Here is a 21,619-nt window from a genome sequence, read left to right as displayed (position 1 = left end):
ATGACCATGATGAAGACCGAATCTACATCCAAGAGCACCGGCTCTGGCTCCACGCTCAGGAGCCCATCCCCGCATAGAAACGCGTACGAGGCGGGGATGCAGGCCCTGAAGCCCGTCAAAGACAATGCAGCGAACGGGGACCTGCAGGAGGGCCCCCGAGGGCGCAGGTACGGCTCCAATGTGCACCGTATCAAAAACATGTTCCAGCAGATGCAGACCACATCCCCGGCCGATGCAGAGGGGGAGGAAGTCGCGAAGATAGCGGACAAATCTGTGCGCCTCACCCTTCCCAGAGCAGGGAGCCTGAATGAAAACGTGGACCACAGTGCGCTCCTGAAGCTCGGCTCCACCGTCTCCGAGCGCGTGAACAAGTTCGACACCAAACCGGAGAACGGGCACCAGCGGGCCTCCTCGCCCAGCTACTCAAAGCTGCAGGAGACACGCCGCATCTTCGAGCAGCAGCAGCAGGAGAGGCTGCAGCAGGAGAGGCAGCAGCAGGAGAGGCAGCAGCAGCAGGAAAAGCTGGCCACCACCAGGGTCCTCCTCAAGACAGATAAGGCCTCAAGCTTCCAGGATGGCAGGCTGGACGTGGCTCGTTTCAATGGTAGCACAGAGTCTCTGGATAGCCTGGACTGCAGCGATGCTGTGTCCCCTACTGTCAGCCAGCTCAGTGCAGTATTTGAACGAGCAGCTGAGCTCCGAAACAACCTCCACCGCCTGTCCTCTACCCCACCTCTCCCCTCCAGGGGGGTCAGCGCCAAGGTGGGTGTGTTGAACTCAAAAATAATCACAAAAAGGGCTTGCACCTTTGCAACAGGCAACAGGGAGGATGAGAATAGCAATCAGAATGGGCAAGAGGGGCCTCAAAGAGGGAGAATGACACCCCCATCTGGAGGCATTAACGGGGGTCAAGGCACCCAAACTGCTGAACATTTAGGTTATCTCGGAGAGCAGAGAGAAAAGACGGTTGCAGATGCAGGTGTGGAGGCAAAAGCTGAGGTCAAATCTCATGAATACTGTGGTGCAAAGAAGCCTCAGAGCACATCACTGCAAGGTGACACCTCTGTGGAAAATGTAGAAACTGCAGCTGGGAAGAAAACCTCACCCAAGGGGGGTGAGATGCTCAAGCAGGAGGGGGAAGTTGGTAAGGAAGCAGAGGAGGAGGAAGGCCGGACAGTCAGGGAGGACCAGTCAGGACGGGACTCTGTGGATATCAGTACCTACAGTGCGGTCGGGGAGGACTTTGGAGGAAGCCAGGTAGATGAGGAGGAGGAGGAGCAGGAGGAGGAGGAGGAGGAGGATGACAGCTACGAGGCTGAGTCCAGCTGTGTGGAGATCGTGGGGCTGCCTGCTGAGGAGGAACCGCCCCCTTCCAGGAAGATCCGCTTCAGCACGGAGCCCATCAAGGTGAGGTTTTCTTTTATATGTGTGACAGACTTCCAGCAATCACAATCCTTACACATAACATCAAATAACTTCACATAACCTTACCTAAAATGTACCTGTATAATGTTTTCTCTATTCTTAAACAGACAAACATTTCAGTTAAACTGCTGTCAATGTATAATTTAAGTACTTTGGCGAGTTGATAAGCGCGTGGCCACTTCTATGAAATGGGACCATGGTGTTTTCTAAAATTGATCCCAGACTGTTGAGTAAAATTAAAATCAAAATCATTTTGTTTTAAAATATGTTGTATCAGGAAATATGGCTTTTTTTTTTATCTAAACAATTCGTACAACATTGAAATCAGTCCCACAAATAAGAGTCTAGGAACCCATCTTAAAGTCTACCAATATCCTGTGGACCTCTGTAACTTTAAATCTCACAGCTTTGATCAGCAGTCGAGACAAAGATTTCATTTTTCGTGTTACCTTTTTGTCATTGACGTGTTTATCGTTCATTTGTGATCTTTAATCCTTTTGATACACTGGTTTAATATTTCCACCCAGACTGTTTAGAGTCTTGTCGAACCTGACCTTAAAGCTTATCCACCCTGACACAGTCATATAGCCAGCTCCTCTGTCAGCTCTTTTAATTAACTCACTCAGCTTCTGCCGGTGTCACAATGATGCTGACATTTGGATTTTACCCTGTTTCAACACGGGGCTCTGCACACACCACTAAAACACCCCTCCCTCCACGGTAGCCAGCTGCTAATGGACGGTCCGGCTGCATTCCTGCTGTGCAGCTGACATGGGCCCCCAAAAGAGGCTCCATATAGATACTCATCTGAAATGCAGTGGAAGCTGCTGCTGCTGCTGCTTGTGTAAATAATTGCCAGGGGAGGAGGAACAAAGAGATCTGGGTAATTAGTGGTAGTTTTAAAGAGGGAAGTGGATACTCTGCTGTGCAAAATGCAAGGTCAGTGCACAGTGTATGGGAACGAAGTGTTTTTGTGTGCGAAAGAAAGAGGGAGTATTAAGTGAGAAAAAGAGAGCGATATCTTCTCGGCCCAGTGAGATGAAAGGAGAGCAGAGAGACGAGGAGAAGGAGGAGTTGATTTAAAGTGTCTCTGTGTGTCTGAAGGGGGTGTAATGATCTGGAGAAGAGCATCAGATCCTCGCCGGCTCAGGCTCTGCCTCGAGGTTTGGAGCGCACAGAGGATCTGCCAGCTGAAGTGGGCCCTGACAATGCACATAAAACACATTATTCCCTCACGCAGAAAGCCATTTCAGTGACTAAGGGCTCCTGTCCCTTATCACGACCAGTCATGTCGAAAGTTGCTCTCGCTCTCTTCTCATGGCTGCACATTTGCAGAGTAGTGTCCGCTCACTAGAGCGTGATATTTCAAAACTTGTGGGTTTTGTGACAAATCCAGCTGATATTGCTAACATATAGAGCCGAGGGATTAAAGGATCTCGACAGGAGAGCAGGGAAATGCAACTTTATTATAAACATCCGCCTTTTTTAACGACAACAGATTTAACCATTTCTACAAATTTGAAATAGCAACAGATGCCTGTTAGTCTGCGTTTCTTTGTCTGTTTTTTAAATTACTTTTTGAGCTATTTGTGCTTTTAACGGATAGGAAACTAAACAGAGTCAGACATTTAGCGAGAGAGTGACAGGAAATGGTATTCCTTCTTGGAGGGTTATAGCCTCTAACAGCTCGACCAATAAACGCCCCAAACTGTTGCTTGAATCGTGGATTTCTTCCAGGGAAAATAAATGTTGAACTGAAAGTTGAAGTATCCTACGAAGATGAGGAAGTCATTGACAGTAAAGGGTTACATGAGGTCCTTGGCAAGTGGCAGCCTAGCTTGCGGCTGACATGATGAACAATCTGTGTGCGCCAGAGAGCTTAGCAGAGACACTCATTAAGGGACCACTGCGGACCATTCTGCTCCCACGAAAAATCTCGCAATGGATGAACGCTGAAGGAATCCCAACCTCAAAACAAGCTGAGCTCCCATACGCAAGCTAAGCTAACGCTAACATTAGCAGATGTCTGTGTAGGTTCTCAGTCCTCCAGGTCATGGTTGATGGAAACTTGTTTCATCAGCCACCTTCTTCTTCACTACAGAACTGGAGAGGTGGAACGTCTTCCAGAACTTGACGTCCGGTTGCCTTTTAGATCAAGTTTCGAGTTAGCATTAGCATCGACTGCAGCTCCTTCACATGAGTTATGTCCTCTGAAGTGTTGGATTAGGATCGAACTGCTTTAACTTTTCCGAGGCTACACTCTCTGCAAACTCATTGTTTGCTGTCATTACAGACTTGGGTGAAAAGTTTCTTCATTGTGCTGTAAAACAGAAGCTGTCATTCATGATCCAAGCAAAGATTGAAAAAGGTCTTTGGTGGCAGCAAACCGAGCTATCCAGGCTACTCTTTTGAAGCTTAGGTGAATATTTGACACTGGAGAAACTAGCATAAATCACTGTATCTCATCTGTGCGTTTACTGACCAACCTGATCAGACACATTAGGCTCTGTGCATTGTATTTTAGATACTAGTATTGACCTCAGACTGACTGCAGTCGCTGGTGGTGGTAATGTGCCAAAAAGAAAGAGAAATTCAGTCGTTCACTTCAGAGGAAATCACCAGATGAGATCAACATGAAAGTTAAAATGGATTTGAACAAAGCGTGGAGTGAATTCATCCAGTGTGTTTTTTTCAGGCGGCCCTCGAGGACACACACCATGTGTTATTGCAAACATATTTCAACTGGCTTTCCAATAAAGAATACATCTAAGTCCATAATACTGACAAATAATGTGTATTTTTATTGACATAAGCAAAGAGTGTGCTCTAAAATCCGGCCCAGCGTGGATTGAAGCAAACTGTCTTCTTGGCCATGCTGAAAATCCTCGTAATCCCACATAAACAACGCCTGAGCTCTCTGCGGCCGTCATGTAATTGTGGTGACAAAAACAGACTTCTATCACATTAGTTTATCCTCATGAGATCAAAGATGGAGAGCATTCGCAGGAAGTGTTATGCATGCTGTGACAAAGAAGTCATAACTCGTAAGCCTTGATAATAATAGTAAAAAAACAAAAGGACAGAATGTGGTTGTGACCCTGCAGACGTCATCGCAGAATAACCTCCTATGGAGTCCTTTCACACTGTATCAGTGCGGCCTTTGTTATGGAGATTGATGCTGGGGTGGATGAGAGTAAAAGGAATGGGGGGGGGGGCAGGGGGTTCGAGGTCAAATGGGAGGGACGTTATTATGCGGCTCAAATGTCATGCGAGTGTATCGCTGCCTGCTCTGAAATCACACAGTGTCACTCAGATTTTTTTTTTTGCTAAACAGGATGCGCCTGTTCTAAGTGCACATTTCCCCTCGGTGCAACAACTGAGCTTTCGGGTACAATTAAGTCTTGTTGTTGTGATGGCGGTTGAATGTCTGGGCGCATGTCTGGCTTCCTCCCCATTTTACTCTAAACTCCGCTGTCTGTCCTCTAAACTGTCAAAAATAGCAGCTCTGCTTCGGGTGGAGTTCACACTAGACCCCTTTGTTTGCTCCTCCCGACACTCCTTCCCTAGCTCCTTCTCCTCTCCCTTTCGCTCTTTGTCACCAGTCTCCTACTGTCAGTAAAAATAGCAGCATTGTTATCGTCGCAGACTTGCCTCGCTTTTCGCAGGGCCGCCTGCCTCCTTGTCGAACACAGGAAGCTGCCTCTCATGTCTTATTTATTCGTTTAGCTTGTTTGTTTTGGCTTCTTGCGATATCACTCGGCACCCACGCCGTAGTTTATTATGAAGCCTGCTGGCATGTTGTGATTTTTAATTATTCATCCTGTTGCGAGAGGGAACCATTTCTAAAATAAAATAGGATTCTCTTCACTGGATTTGCCCTGGTTCCCTCTGAACTAGAAGTACTAATTATTTTCCATGCACCAGGATCACCTTGTGCACTTATTACCTAGCTTACTATAACACTTTTAATCCCCCTGTTGCCACACACACACACACTTTCTCGTGGGTTTTCTGCTGCCTACGCAACACTGACTGAACAACAGTCCTGCCAGCCTGCGTGGAGAACACCTATGATTTTCTTTCACACTGTATCATTAACACAAACAGAAAATGCTGCCATGTTATTATGAACTGAGGCTGTTTGATATTCTGAAACATAGAAGGATCTCGGGTTGTCATAATTCCTGAATTATAAACTTGAATATGACACTGTTAAAAATGTAATGGCAGAGGAATCCAATATTAGAACATTTATTGTTTTTTTATGACCAAAAATGAAATCAAACTGCTGCGCGTACAGTTATGCAATCAAGACAGTGTCACCTCCTCTGCTCTTCTGTGTTGGAGATTTGAAGAACTTAAAACAAAGATGTGCTTTTCTTCAAGTTGCAGCCATTACTTCAAAGGGACTGTGTGCAGAAATGCAACCTTTGGTTGTTGTAACCTCGCGCTCACCGCTCAGGTCAGCCAATGAGGGATCACCTAAGGAGAGGTAATACATCACCATATGTCAGCGTCTGCTCAAACTGTCTATTACTTAGACTCAGCAGGCCGGCAGTATTTCATACGTTACTCACAGGCAGCTGAGAGAGAGAGAGAGAGAGAGAGAGAGAGAGCGTGAGAGAGCAAGCGAGGTGGGAGACTAGACAGATTATCAACAAGGTCACTGTGCCCCACTTCCTCTCAGTTCTGCAGCGGTGGTGGGTTGCAGACGTTTAACTGGGTGTGCCCACTCACTCAGGTTACCGCGACAAAAAAACAAAAAAACATGTTCTGCAACATCACTCGCTCGTGACGTCTGTCTGCCGTTTGCTTCTGCACAACCTGCCACCATGTTGCCCAGCTTCAAAGAACTAGGGTCACCTGTGAGGCTGCACCTGTGCTGTAGGTAGGATTTAGGTACTTAATGTTACTTAAAGCTACTTTAATTGATCCAAAGGGAACACATTAAAGCTTAAAGGTTCGACGTTTAATAAGCAAAAGGTTGAAGACTGGAGACTCCGTTACCCTCGGTCACAAGCAGATGTGTTCTTACTTTAGAGTAAAATCTTGAAAAGAAGAGTTTCAGAAATAAAGATTGAATTAAGTGTCGAAGACCATTCAGTCGGGAAATAATAATTATATGATGGTTAAAATAAGTTGTAGGAGAAAGGAACATGTCAGCCAATGTACTAATACTCAATGGAAAAACTTAAAATGGCAACATAAAGATGGCGACCATGGCGTTACTTTTGCCACCTTTCAGCTCCCTCAGTTGTCGCCATCGCGGCTTTATGAATCGCCCTTTTTAACGACTCGGTGACGTTTCGCCTTCAGTCTAAATCTCACCGAGTCATTATGAGGGGACAAAGTGTGTGCTGTCTTTGGAGGTGGTCAGAGAGGCGTTGGAAAGGTGCAGCACTATAAGCTTAGCTGTTGCTGTTATGTGTGTGTGTGTGTGTGTGTGTGTGCCTTGTCTGACTGTGTGTGTATGTGGAGCTCAGGCTGTGGTGTGCTTCCGCAATGAAATACAATGTTAACTGCCAGACTGGGACACTGATAATATGCTGTCCTGGGATCGTTATGTCTCTCTCATCCTCTTTTATGTAATATGTAATAAAAAAATACTGTAAATGTATGAATATAAATAACACAATCATTATTCATAGGATGAGATATAATATATATATATTACATATTAAAACACTTCAAACCGTATATAGTTTAACGGTGGCTGTGTTCTGTTCTGTGTTGTGTTTATCAAATCCTCCTATCAAGTCTCTGACCTTATTCTCATGCTGCCGTGTCTGCCTACAGGGTCAGCGATAAGCTTAAACATGAGTGCTGACCAAAGACCTGCCTGCCAAAAAAACAGACCAACAGACAGACAGACCCACTCTGGTGCCATGTAACTGTTACCATGACAAATCCACCATATCCTTTTTGTTGGCTAGGGGGAGGTGGCATCTTTTTTTTTTTTTATCTTGTTCTCTGTTTGCGTTTGGTTGCACATCGAGGATCTGGATTAAGCCAACGATTTTCATGAGGGGTTTAAATGCTATTACCTGCCGCTGGTGAACAGTGTTTGAGCTGTGGTGTTTTGGGGGGAAAGCAATCAAGGATGGTGTCGTTAAACCGTCAAAAGGGGGAAAGTGCTTCCTTTTGGGCTGCATATGTTCAATTTTGACAGCTTGTTTAAGAGCATCACACAAGCATTCTGACCCAAAGAATAGAGGATTAACCTCTGCAGATTTGCACAGTAAAGCGAGGCGCAGAACAAAAAAAAAAAAAGCCTAGATTTTTGCATTGTAATCACAGTAATTCACATCTGTATTTAATGGAAAAGGAGAGCAGCAGTGGAGCTCAAATTCCCAAAAAGAGCTGAGGGAGTGTGAGTAAGAAAAATGGTGGGCAGTTGGGTACTACAGAAGAGTGGAAACAGGCTATTTGTGGGGCATCACCGCATCAGAGGGCCATGAGGGCTGGAACCTCTCCTTCATTTCACCATCTCCCTCTCACGACAACTGCATTGTAAAATGCTAGTTAACGGCCATTTCAGTGGCTATTTTTAAATACTTTTTACTGTGCCCACCAGTGTGCACTCTTTAGAGGCACAAACGCAGTCTGCTAGCTGGTGAGTGGCTCGAGCGAGCTGCCCACATAGCTTTTGTAGGACATCCCAGGCGACTGGTAGCAGAGGGAGGAGGGAGGAAGGGAGTTTCCTGGCCATCTGTTAACTCCTCTGACCTACTATCTGCCACAACTGGAGCAGCGTCCGTCTCCAGCCCGGCCCTGCCCACATCCCCCCCCCTCCTCCTCCGCCTCTAATCCCAATGTTTATCTTCCAAAGATAGCCATTCAAGGAGTTCATCTTTTACTCTTAGGTTGGGGTTAAAGGTTGCATCACGCAGGATCCCATTAGCCTGTCTGCTCTGTGTGGGATCATGGCTTTAAATCTTCTTTCAGAAGGGGAAAGTGTTACTTCTCAATCAGGGTCAGATTGGTCCTGAACGTGCCCAAGGCTAAAGGTCACAGCACGCCCTCATCAAGGCAGTTTGTTGTTTTCCTCAGTGCAGCGCTTAACGAAGCTTCTGCAGCATGGCGGGCGTGAAACGAGGGCACTGCACGCCACCAGATGTGGCCTCTTGATCTTTAGAAGTGAAGGAGGCGAGCTGTGCCACGTGAGAGCAGCGCAGTGGGCACGCATGCTAGGACTGCTCTGTTGTTGTTTTATTCTCTGTAATTTAGGATGCAAACAGTGTGTTTTGTGTGTGTGTGTGTGTGTGTGTGTGTGTGTGTGTGTGTGTGTGTAATCCACGTTCTGCTAATCCCTCTAAATACGAAGGTAACCTAAATCAAAAGCCATTAGACCTCCGTGCTGCTCTCATTCCCGTCCACAGTCAGGCTTAATATGATTCACTCCAACTAAAACTGCAATCCAAATCATGTAAGCAGTGTTCCTGCAATTTCTTTCAAACTTTAATTACAGCTTTATCTCTCACTTCCTTTTTTGATAAATGTTTTAGTTACATTTAAGTAAACAGCCGGAAATATTCATCCTCTATACCCAGCTTCAATTTGCATTTCTGTCTCATAAACAGTTTATGAATTTATTACGAGTTGGGTTTTTTAAGGGAGTTTTACTCTTTTTTTTGTTTTGAGAAAGTCGCTACTCAACGATAAATGTAGTTAGGACGGATTGGATATTTGTTTTGTCAGTGTTTAAAATGTTACATATTATCCATTTCAACAGCAGAAGAGATTCTTGTCTGTTTTGAAACAGACACTCGCAGTTATGGAAGTGTATATGCTAAGCTAACTGCTGTTTCTAGCTTCATATGGAGCAAAAATAAATTAAAGTAACGTATATTGTATCCTCTGTAAATAGGCAAACAATTGTGGTTTCCAAAATGCAAACTTGCTTTATTTCTGAATCCTAAAGGTGAAACCTACACTATGGTATGAAATTAATTTTTTTCATTTAAACATCACTTGGGCCCGACCAAACTCCAAAGCCGCTGTTTGTTATTTTGTTTCTCGTTGCTTCAGTCTCATATATCTGCTGGGCAGTGAGTTGGCTCAAGCCGATAACATATTTAAACCCTTTTTCTGTCCAATGATGCATGAAACTACAATGACACTGAATAAATCTGTGCGAGGAGGGGCTGGTTACATTTCAAAGGCACTGTCAAAACTGACAGGCTCTTCACTGTGTGGTAACCAAGGAGACGGGGCCTCATACGATCCGACTGAAGGGTAGCGCTGCAAGCTACCCGATGCTACTTGGTTACACAGATGGACAAACTGAACAGCGACGGGAGAAGTGATGCAGACAAAGTCAACAGAGACTTGAGAAGAAAAGAAAGTGTGAAAATGTCGCGGGAGGGAATGAAAAGGAAGCGAGGAGAGAAAAAGTTGAGAAATTGAATCAGATAAAGGAAAGAATGTGTGAAAAAAGAAGAAGAAGAAGTCCGGAGCTTCATTAGTGTGGCTAGCAGAGCATGCAAAGGTGGTGCAGCATGCGTAATCACCTCCAAAGACTTAAAGTGAGGCGTTTAAAGATTCAGCTTACTTTGTGTGTGTGAGCAGCTGCAGAGGGTCTCCATTAGCATGCAGGAGGTGCTTATGTAAACTGTCATGCTGCAAGCTCGGAGTAAAACGTAGGAAGTTGAAACAGAGGCCTCTGTCTTCATGAGAGCAACTTCAGCGGTTGTGATTGATTCTCCCCTGAGAGTACGATAAACATCACCGCTGAGAAGTGAGAGGAGCCTGCAGGCCTCGAGGAAATGCCGCCTGCCGTCTGTTTACGCCGAAACAGTCGATACTTTTGAATTGCATTATGTCTGCATTAACAGTGGCGGTCAGTTATTATCTAACCGTGCATCTGCCGGCCTCTCTTCGACAGCTGAGTGCTTCTTCACAACATCCGACAGACTGTTGAGAAGCATTCAGCTGACAACAAAAGCAAATTAAAAAAAAATCCATATTTCTTGTAAAAAAACAAAAAAAACAAAGCGAATATGTAGCCAGGGGAGGGGGTAATGTGTTTGGAAAAAAGTCGGTCTTTTTGAGTTATACGATAATATTTTCAGGAAAAGAAACAGCTGGCTCTTCAGGGAGGACAGGAAGTGTTGTGTTTTGTTTTAAGCAGCAGTTTCTATATTTGGAATAAACGCAAGAGGAACTGGGAGGTAGCTTTCAACGGCTAGTTTGGCTCTGTCCGAACATAACACTGAAACACACACAGTTGTCTCCATGAAGCTTTTGAACCCTTGACTCAAAGTTGTATTGTATTAGGGAGGCGGTTTTCACACATGCACTTCTGAAAGAATTCAAAAAATAATAAAATCCAGGACATTCTGCCCCTGATCTTTACTGAAGTTATTATCGACACTAAATGAGAGCTGTTGCCTTTCACTCAACGCTGCGTGTCACTGGACGTGTCCTCGGTGTCAACTAAAGAACATACTGTCGAGCAGAAAAAAGTCTGAAGCTGCCTCAAAACGATCACTTGTTGAGTTTTACCTGCTGCCTTCACACATCAGCTCCCTTCAACTCACTCTGCCGGTAAAGTCAGAGATGGAAAATGTGGCCTTTTGTGAAAATACTGTAGAGCACAACAGACCCCCAAAGGTGCTAGTAGACATTTATGTACAGAGGCTAGATCATCCCTCCTGTTGCCCGTCTCTATGCTAAGCTCAGTGCTAACTTCATAGCTCTTTAACTTCATGAACTCCCCATTTTAAAATGTAAACAACTATATGTAGTGCGAGCAATGACCTCGGCCTTCTTCAGTCTTGCAGAAAGACGTTTAAAGTGAGTGTTTGTGATTTTCGGTCTGATCCAGTGTGTTTGTCTCGTCCTGCAGGTGTTCGCCACTTACCCCAACGAGGACTACGACAGGCGTAATGAAGACGTGGATCCCATGGCAGCGTCTGCAGAGTACGAGCTGGAGAAGAGGGTGGAGAGGCTGGACCTGTTCCCCGTGGAGCTGGAGAAAGGTAACTTGATCAATCGGAAAGGAGCCTGAAAAGACTGCAGTCTCCCTTAGTGCTCATGTAAACCGTAACTTGGACTTTTATCCAAGTGTTTTCAAACTATTTCATACTTTTTCACCATTCTTTGGCCCCTCCCACTGGGGTCTGATGGAAACAGCTGAATGGGCCTTTACATGCCCTGTGCGTAGGATAAAAAACTAAGTTGACTATAAAGACAAAATGTGTTTGACAAAACTGATGAAAGTCAAAACATTCAAAATATAATTCAGTAGGCTTCTATCAGGCAGGATCCAAAGGAGGTACTGGAGCACACGGATCACTTAAGGCACATTTTAAAGGTGCTATATGAATAAAGCTATTATTCTTATTATTTATAAGTGACAAGCACCTCAATGGGTTTTCTTTCACCAGTTGCATTTTTGAGTTCAACAAATCTGTGCAAAGATGTTTAAAATTTAACTCTGATGTATGTGATTAACCTTCCAGTTAAAGTTGAAGTCAAATGAAAAAATAAAAAGGGAATAATTAAAAAAATTGAAAACCTTTTTAAACTTTGTATAAAAAGGCCTTTGCTGTTCACCAGCAGCCTTCTATCCACCAAAGAAAGAGCAACACTGCCACTTTTTACCTCCCATCTCTTCCTTGCTTCCAACATCTCTTTGACATTATGATGCATTAATATATTTATAGCAGACTATATATAGAGCTGTGTACAGGGCAGATAATGCAGGATACCATATGTGACCATGCTCCTATACATACATGATGTGCTGCTGTGTTTACCGTCTACATTCATCATATCAGGATAGAAAAGAGATGCTGGTTATTGTCCTGAGAGAGAGAATCAGCACTCGAGCATGTCACACTTCAAACAGGAAGTCTCGGTGCTGTCGCTGATTCTGATCTGACTTTCAACACTGACGTGACAAAGAAAACTAAAGTAGACCTTTTTATTTACAGACGCTGTAAAGGTCAGACCTTTTCTTTGTGTTCCAGACTTCAAAATCTTGTGCATTACCCTTTTATTTCTTTATTATGTGAGCTACAGAAACATACTGAAGGCTGTTTCTAAGTTTTACAGAGTGCAGAGAAAAGAGAGAGTGCTCATCACTTCTGATTTGTGAATAGCCTGCAGTTAGTTTGAGGACTGATTTAAGCTCCTGTCTCTGCAGCACCTAAAGGAGAAACATGGATGTAAACAGTTCAACGTATTTACACAGCGGCCATTTTCCTCTGATGTCACCTTGTTGAAGGAAAGTTAAAAAGTTGAGCAGCTGTGTTTAGTGTTATAGGTCTTAATAGGTGTAGGACATCATGGTTAGAAAACTGAACAGATAATTGTTGTGGGAAAATCGTGAAAAATCGAAGGTATCAAGGTTCACATCGGTGCTCTGAAAAATAAATTTCAATACTATGGCGAGCATCAGCAGCTGCAGAGCTCAATTTGGAAATTGAGGACGCACCACCATGTTTTAAATCGGAGGAGTGGAAGCATTTTGGCTTCAACAAGACAGAAAATGAAAGCGGTGATGAGAAGACAACAGACGAGACAAAAAACGGTGTGCAAATATTGTAAGAAGAAAGGCAACTAACCTCCCCTTGTTGAGAGAATCATTTTGTTGAATAAATCGTTCGTATCGTGAGTTTAGTGAATCATTACATCCCTGACACTGGACCATCAGTCAAGCTTAATACACAACATATCATAAAAACTAACTGGCTACAGTTGAATAACAGCAGATGTTAGCATTTAGCGACTAGCTTGCTAGCATTAGGCACGGCCACTTTTTTTTATTTCGCACATTTCAGATGTGATAAAGGAAAAGAAGAAACGTTCATTACTGTTTTATCTTGTTGAAGGCTACAACAGGAAGTTCCTTTAATTATTGTAAATGTCCTGTTGTAGCATGAAACACTGTCAAAGTGTTGTGTGAGCCAGGATGTGGTGGAATGCTAATAATAGTAATAGTTCTTATGTAATGATTGCTAATGGGTTGGAAAATGTGACTTTTTCACCTTGATTTTCCTCATCTGTTGTGTTTAATTTGCTTATTATTCAAAGATAATGATTGTCAGGCTCACACTTTGTCAGATTCCCTCTTTTATTCAGCCTGCAACCTTGAATGCAGCAGTATTTTATTCTCCTTTTTGATAACAGCATTTGATGCTCCTTTCAAAGGAAAAATGGCAGCTCTGTGAGTACGGTGTGTGCGGGGTAAAGGAAGACAGGAACAGTTGCCTTTGTACATTTTTCACCAGGAGATAAATGCATAGTCAGGCCTCAAGGATTCACACACACACGCACACACCTACACACACACACATACACACACACACACACACACACACACACACACACACACATACACACACACACACACACACACACACACACACAACAGTGTGTAGCAATAAACGTAAACATAACTTAGCTCAGCAGTGACCTTTTCATTTCGATCTCATTTACAAAATCAAGAGCTTAGCGACGCTTTTTTGTGCTCCCCAGCTGAGTTTTTTTGACTGATTGCAAACTCTTAAATATTCATTGAATTCTGATAAAACATGCAGATCTCAGGTCTGATTTTGAGGTTCTGACACTTTGAGCTCCCACACGTTTGACTGACAATATCATGACAGCACAAAATAAAAAAAATAAAAAAGCTGGTTACCAGTGAGAGTGTAATGATAGTGTGTGTTGTATTCTCTTTCAGATGGCGAGGGCCTGGGCATCAGCATCATCGGCATGGGCGCAGGAGCCGACATGGGTCTGGAGAAGCTTGGTATCTTTGTGAAGACAGTCACAGATGGAGGAGCAGCACACAGGGACGGCAGGTACGTTGATTCAAACCGACAAGGCCTCTGCTACGTACGCCACGGGTCAGCTTAAGGTCGGCTTAGTTGTAGTTTCATTTCCACCGGTGGATTTTTCATTGTCCCACACGTCTCTGATTTCTGGCAGCTGCGAACATCTTTCGCTGCCAAGAATCAGCGCTTTTATAAATGGAGTGTTGGCCCGTGTGGGCTTCAGTGAGGGGATGACGAACAGAGACTGAAGCTGAGCTATTACTGTAAACACTGAACATCTCCCCCCCCCCCTCACTGCCTCCTCCAGGATCCTGGTGAACGATCTGATCGTGGAGGTGGACGGGACCAGTTTGGTGGGAGTCACCCAGAGCTTCGCCGCCTCCGTACTCAGGAACACCTCAGGAACCGTCAAGTAAGAATTACTCTGTGTATCAATATCAAGTAAAAAAAAACAACAAAAAAAAACTACAAGGCAAGTTTTAAATTTGAATACTACAAAAGCAGCACAGCAGAGGGAAGGAAAATACAAATGTCGCAATGGAGATTCTAGTTTTTAGATGTGTTTTGGATCTTTTGGAAAACTCCTTCCAGGGTGAAGATTCTAAATATGACAACCCGCTCTACCTGCGCTGCTCGTCTGTTTCTCCCTCCGTCCTCCGTCCTCCGTCGTCCTGCCCGTGACCTGGAAATAACTCTTAAGTGCCGTCTTGAAGGCTTGCTCATGTATTTCAAGGGGAGTGAAGACAAAAGAGAAAAGACTCGCTCTCTGATAAGAGCTGTTACCTGATGCACAGGTGGATCCTGTTGAGGATCAATCAGTGCATCCCACACTTGGAATAATAAAACCACAGACATATGTCATGATGAACACTGTGACAGAGATAATAAAATTAATATTATGACGTAATAAAATCTAATATAATAAAACGCAGCTGTCGTCTATGAAAACAAAGGGACAGGTGACGCTGCTCTGAAACACGTTCGACTAAACTGACATCACTGGAACATCTCAGATGTCTCCTTGTAGCTACATGCTTGTTCCCTTGATTCTTCTCTCCTCGTGAGACGCTAAATGGAGATAGCTTCCCCAGCTACAAAATAGTGTGACATCATAACAGCCCAACACAGTGTAGGACGCTGTCAATGAAGTTCAACGGTTGGCTCTGCACCCATGGCACCTCACCAGAAGGGAACCATTCCCAACTTCTAACGGTGGAAACGCCAACAAATGGGTACCGTACCGTACTGAACCGCACCGCTTGGTGGAAACATCATATCTGCTGCCTGTCTCGCGGGAAGGACACAGGAATATTTCACCTCCACTTGTCTTCTCCTGGTTTGATAAAGAAAATGAAGATCAAGACAAAATCTGGCATGAACTCATTAAAAATGCGTTACAATACTTAAAAAAGAGACGATAGGGAACAGTTTATTCGTCCTTTGACGGAGATTTGTCTCGGGCTCGAGTGCTGCACACGGTTAGCTGCCTCCACAGTAGCATCAATAAATGAAAACTGAAAACAGTGGCTCATATCAATGACAAACACAAAGCCCACATATTACTCACTTTGCACATGTTCCTCATGACACACGACATGAATAAGTGAAGGCGATAAGAACAGCCTGACGTTTCTGCACAACCCGTACGGCTTCAAAACACACCGCTGTGCCCTCAGTTGAGTGTATATTATTAATGTCTCAGAGGTGTGACCAGGACAAACGTTTGTGTTTCACTCTGTTGCAGCAGCTCTCTCTCTCTCTCTCTCTCTCTCTCTCTCTCTCTCTCTCGTTGACATCCAGCATTCTTCCTCCAAAGAGATGGTTTCCTCTCGATAGGCAGTCTCACTCAGAGGAGCGACTTCGACCACATCCTGCCTGTTCAGCTCACCAGGCTGTGGATTTATATCTCAAGTCTCACAGGGTCATGATTACAGCCTGCAGAAAGAAAAAAAAAAAAACGTCCTATTCAAGACATCCTGAATATAGTCGAGAGTTTCCACAGAAGCCACAGAAAACACTGTTATCGTCAGACATGAATAGAGTCGGCCTCGGATGCATCATTCTGAAATACCAGAGGACTATTTGTAGACCTTCTCGACGGCTTTTTTGTTGCGCCCCTCTTGTCGTCTCGGCTCATCAATAATTCAGGGCTTAGTGGTCAGAACTGAAGAGTAATTGTAAGTGTGGTGTGTCTCGTGAAGATCAGAGAGACCTCCATAGAAAGCTCATACATTATTGATCGAGGGGCGCTACAGCTGAGACCTATTCATAAAAAAACATCAGGCGGACAAATAGACGGGGGGGCAGGAAGTGTGAGTGTGAACGTTTAATTACAAGTTAGCGTCGGAGAAAGTGAATGGCTGCGAGTGGCCTCGTCGGGATTTACTGTATTATTATTTTTTTTCCCTCCCTGTTTACTGCCGGCTTTTAATTGGACGGAGGATTGCGAGGGCTCAATCAGGAAGCGTATACGCTCTATAATGAAGTGAACAATGAGCTGAAGGAGAGGCCGGGCCGAGGGTTTGATTTTAATCATAGAAGAAGTCAACTCCACAGAGGCCGCCTTTGTTGGGATGGAAACAGGAAGTCGTTTTCTGCTATCGGAGGCAGCACATTCCTCACTACATTAATACATTTGGATCAAACCGACTGAGGAAGATGTGTATAATGTATGACAAACTCTATACTGTCCCGTATAGAGCCTGTGTTCACGCTCCTCAGTGGTCAGGAGGAAAAACAAAAATCATATATTATTTAGCATTCACATATAGTACGGCTTCAGTTCAGTGAGCCTTTTTCAACATGTGGGGCTTTGGTTGGCTTCTCTTCTTTTTTTCGTGACGCATCTGATTGTCGTAACGCAGGTTCGTGATTGGCCGAGAGAAGCCGGGGGAGCAGAGCGAGGTGGCCCAGCTCATCCAGCAGACCCTGGAGCAGGAGCGCTGGCAGAGGGAGATGATGGAGCAGCGCTACAACCAGTACATGGACGAACAGGAGGTCAGCCTTACACATGGTCGGGGCTTGTTTTTTTTTTTTGGAAAGAAAGAAGGAAGAAGAAAAAAAAAGGCCCTGAAACAAACAGTGTGGGCTCCACTGAGAGCTGGAGATGCACGCTGCACATGCAAAAAAGCAGAAGAGAGGGTGCAGCGCTTACTAATCAGTTTTCATCCCTCCCCCTGCTCCCTTTACTCGAACGCACACAAACATGCTGCCATGATCACACCAAGAGATAAAAGAGAATACCATTAGACGGACGATTCCTGCTTCTTACTGCTGTTTTTTTTTAAATGTAAAATCTATATTCCACTCATTAGGACACAATGAGAAAAATATACGATACAAGAGTTATTGACTGTTTTAGCCGACCACGTCACTTTAACAGAGAGTCGAGGCGTCGCTGAAAAATCAAACAAACTGCAAGAAGAGCTCCATTTGATTCTTTGTGTTTAGGTATTTTTCCTCTGAGAAGAAAACGATCAGCGGATCGCTGTCGTACAGGATTATTGGTGTTTAAAGCAGAGTTTAAATGTGTCTTTTTTTTTGGACTGATAGTTTCACAAACGTGACAATAAGTTCAAAACACATCTGACACGAGACAGGCTGAGCATCCATGTTCATGTCCCACTTGCTCAGAGACAAAATACCGCTTCAAAATAAAAGACAATCTTTTGTCATCAGTCACGTAGCCGCCCTGCACGTGTCGGCTTCCCCTTTAGGATTCTGAAAGTACCACGGTGAGCAGAAGTGACCCTCTCCCCCGAGGCGATGTCGGTCATGTGTTCCTCTGGCTCAAAGCCACACTGTTGTTTCCAGCGTTTAGCATCAGACTGATCAAACGATAAGCTCTGATCCCAAACGGGGACAAATCAGGATGAATGGAAGAGGTCGCCCTCAGATGCTCTTTACTTTAATCCTCGAGTCGCTCTGCGACGTTCTGCGTTTCACTTTTATATAAACTGATCCAGTGTTTGAAAACTCTGTGTACTTTCAGCAGAAGGGGCGTGGCTCTCTTCATGTTCAGGTGACGGGGTGTGGTTCTTGAAAAGCACGAAGGTTATCCAATTGGGTGAGGGGGGGAAAAAAATTCTGGAGATTAGCACCATCTAGTGTCCAAATGATGTCACTGCACCAAAATGTGGGTTAAAAAAAAAAATTAAACACTGTTTTAAAATTTCTCAGAGACTTTTTAAGAACCTCAAATTTGTCAAGAAATGTAAAAACACATTTGTTCAAAAATTCTTTTTTTTGGTAACTTTTTCTATTAAAAACTTTTTTTTAGTTCCCCAAAAATCTTCCCATCATAACTTTACGTTACTTTGAAAAATCTGTCTTTGTAAAATTCCACTTTCTCCAACTCTTGACTCAGCTTAAAGGTCGTCAAACGACACTCAGTGTAAATCGATTCACCCACCAATAAGATTTGTCTCCCTCACACTCGGAACTGCTCCTTTAAACCTGACGTCTTTTATCTTGTGAATGTCTTCCTCACCTTTGGTTTTTTCCCCCCGCTGCAGGGCGGTGAATACGGCACAGATGATGAAGAGGACGACGATGAGGAGGTCAGCCCGCCGTATCCCAGCGCCATCGAGGTGTTTGACTTGGCGGAGAACGAGGACATGTCGCCCCTGGAGACGGACCCGGAGAAACTGGCTCATAAATACAAAGAGGTGAGGAGTTGACTCGTTCATTAGAGGCTTTCCTGTGCAGTCACCATCTTGACACACGTACGTTTAAAACGTTCATCTCTTTTCTGCTCTGAAGCTCCAAATAAAGCACGCTGTGACGCAGGCCGAGATCCAACAGCTGAAACGAAAGGTAAATGATTAAATTCAGATCATACATTAACGGATAAAGTATGGTTAACAGGAAGTGAAGCAGGATCAATTCATGCATGTGCCATGTGTTCTTTCAGCTGCACCACGCGGAGCAGGATAAGCAGCGCTGGCGGATGGACAAAGCCCAGCTGGAGACGACCCTGCAGGAGAACAAGGAGCGGATGGAGAAGCTGGAGGGATACTGGATGGAGGCTCAGAGTCTGTGCCAGGCCGTGGACGAGCACCTGAAGGAGACCCAGTCCCAGTATCAGGCCCTGGAGCGCAAGTACAGCAAAGCCAAACGCCTGATCAAGGAGTACCAGCAGAAGTGAGACGACACGACACCAAACTAAAGAGAGCGATACTTAACGAGTCGAGGAAAAAAAAAAACCCAGTGTGACACTCTGCTCTGCTTCCTCTTCACAGGGAGATTGAGTACCTGAAGAAGGAGACCCAGCGTTGTGCACAAGAGGGAGAGGAGGCGACTCTGCTGAAAGAGGAGTCGGGACAACTTCAAGAGCAGGTACACGATGAGCTGTTTTCAGATATGCAGTCGGTCACGTCTCACCTGCTGTTAAATAAAGTTGACTTGACTCTCAGAAGGAAAGGCATGACTTCAAAGCGAATGCTTCAGTCCAGCTTGAAAGAATGTGTCTCTTTAACATCCTATAGAATAAATGATCCCTGTATTTCATCAGTGGTTTTGGTTTTCAACACGTCTGTGTTTGAGATGACATGTGGAGATCAGGAGATGTCACATAACTTTCATAATGTTTCACTTCCTGTTGAGGCTTCGAAGCTCAAAATTGAGCTTGTAACACTTTTTCTCAATATTCTCCAAGACGTTGAAGAGGCTCAGTGATTGTTAAGAGTGAGCGGCCAAAAGTGTGAGTCTGCACTTCTCTCTCTCTCTCTCTCTCTGAACAAGTTTCGACTTTGAATGTCCAGACAGAAATGTTCTGTTGGAAAATCAATCGCCTTCCTTTAAGCCAGAAGAGACGACACGCTGTGCAGAACTTGTTTTTTTTTTTCATCCCCGGCATAGTTAATCCAAGCAAGTCCGCAGCCTGCGCAGGAATCTCTTTGTCTGAGCTGTGCCGTCAGCGGGAGATGAAATCCTGTCTGCCTCGATTCACCTGAAAACCCATCTCACCATTTGTATCATAAATTAGCATTTTTTTGTTCCAGGGAAGTTCTGAAACTTAAACTGGAAACTCCATGTTTAAAGCGTCAGTTTGAAGATGTGTTTTTTTGTACTTCTGCAGCTTTTGTTTCATCATGTTTTCACTTTAACCCGCTCCAGCTTGAGATGAAGGAAAGGACGACGAGAACATGTCTGTGAGACGGTTGCATTTTTCTCACGAGAACATTTGGACCAAAACTGTTTCAGAAAGTCTTGTGGCTTTTACACACAACTTTAAATATTTGTCTTCAGTGACGCAGAAGCTCCAGCATCAGCTACAAAACCTCAGAGAGCTGTATTTAATCAGTGTGCTGAATTGGTTGTTTGAAGCCTTTTAGCCGACGCTGCAGCACGCAACTCGTTATATCGTCACGACATGTTGAAACTTTGATGTAACAATTGAATATCACAGGAGTTATTTCTCTGGTGTGAAAAGATTTGTATCATTTATAGATTCTACATTCAACTAAGCAGACCCTTTACCCCAAAGAGATGTACAGCAGAGAGTAAGAACAACACGATCGAGGATCTAGAGTAGAGACGAGGAAATGACGTCAGTAAGTTCAAACGAGCAGCTCGAAGTCAGACACACAGGTGCTGACAGGAAGTGCACACAGGTAGAGCACAACCTGGATGGAGCCGTTCTTCAAAGCTCTAACCAGCATCAAAACCCTCCTAAAATCTTTACTATCGTCATCAATAATATCCTGAAGTGTGTCTGTGTTCATAAAAAGCTGGGGTCTTTAGCTTTTTTCTTAAAGGTGCACAGGATCCAACAGTGTTTGGTAGGTCGTTCCACCGTCAGGGGGCGAGATGTTCTTTTTTCTTTTTTGATGGACTTAAGACTTTTGGACCCTCCTGTAAAGATTGTTCACCAAAAAAAAATCTACATAAATTAAAATGCATTTCTCTCTCCTCTCTCCAGGTGGCTGATCTGGAGTGCAGAGTGGAGGAGCTCAAATCTGAACCTTTATAAAAAAAGAAGAAGAAAAAAAGAAAGAAAAAAAGCCTTCCCCCCATGACTTATCTCTGCGAGCAGAACATTATGAGAACAAGAAGAAGAAGAAGAAGACGACAGTGTTACTATTCTTGCGATGACCTGCAAGGGCATTCCTGGTCGCAGCACTCTGGGCGTGCCCTCAGGCTTCCTATTTCAGCCTCACAACCCTTTTTAACAACATTTTTCAGTTATCGTTGAAGAGAAACGCTTCATCACAAATACAGACTCTGTGGAGCTCCAGAAGTGTACTACTATTCCTTTTTTATTTTCAAAACTTTAGTAGGCCTATTAAACCCAAATAATTTGTCGTTTATTGACGGACCATGCTTTTGCTTTTCTTTGCCAAAAAAAACAAAAACAAATTCCCTTTTCTTTCTTTCGCCTAGTTTTGTGACCTTTTTCTTTCCGAGTTTGT

The 21,619-nt window shown here is 44.2% G+C and overlaps 1 protein-coding gene across 1 annotated transcript; it reads left to right on the top strand.

Moving 5' to 3' along the window:
• ppp1r9bb (protein phosphatase 1, regulatory subunit 9Bb) lies at positions 1-21,517 on the top strand (the record flags this gene model as incomplete). Its single annotated transcript, XM_079372244.1, has 10 exons — positions 1-1,407; positions 11,273-11,405; positions 14,114-14,234; positions 14,515-14,619; positions 17,072-17,204; positions 18,722-18,874; positions 18,969-19,022; positions 19,120-19,349; positions 19,448-19,544; positions 21,130-21,517. The coding sequence occupies 10 exons, from the start codon at positions 1-3 to the stop codon at positions 21,178-21,180; spliced, it is 2,484 nt and encodes an 827-aa protein (XP_079228370.1). The 3' UTR covers positions 21,181-21,517.
• Positions 21,518-21,619: the final 102 nt, after the last annotated feature.

The sequence above is a fragment of the Symphodus melops genome (genome assembly GCF_947650265.1).
Source record: "Symphodus melops genome assembly, chromosome: 21".
Lineage (NCBI taxonomy): Eukaryota > Metazoa > Chordata > Actinopteri > Labriformes > Labridae > Symphodus > Symphodus melops.
Note: the sequence above shows the minus strand (reverse complement) of the source record. Positions and strands in the feature narration are given on the sequence as shown.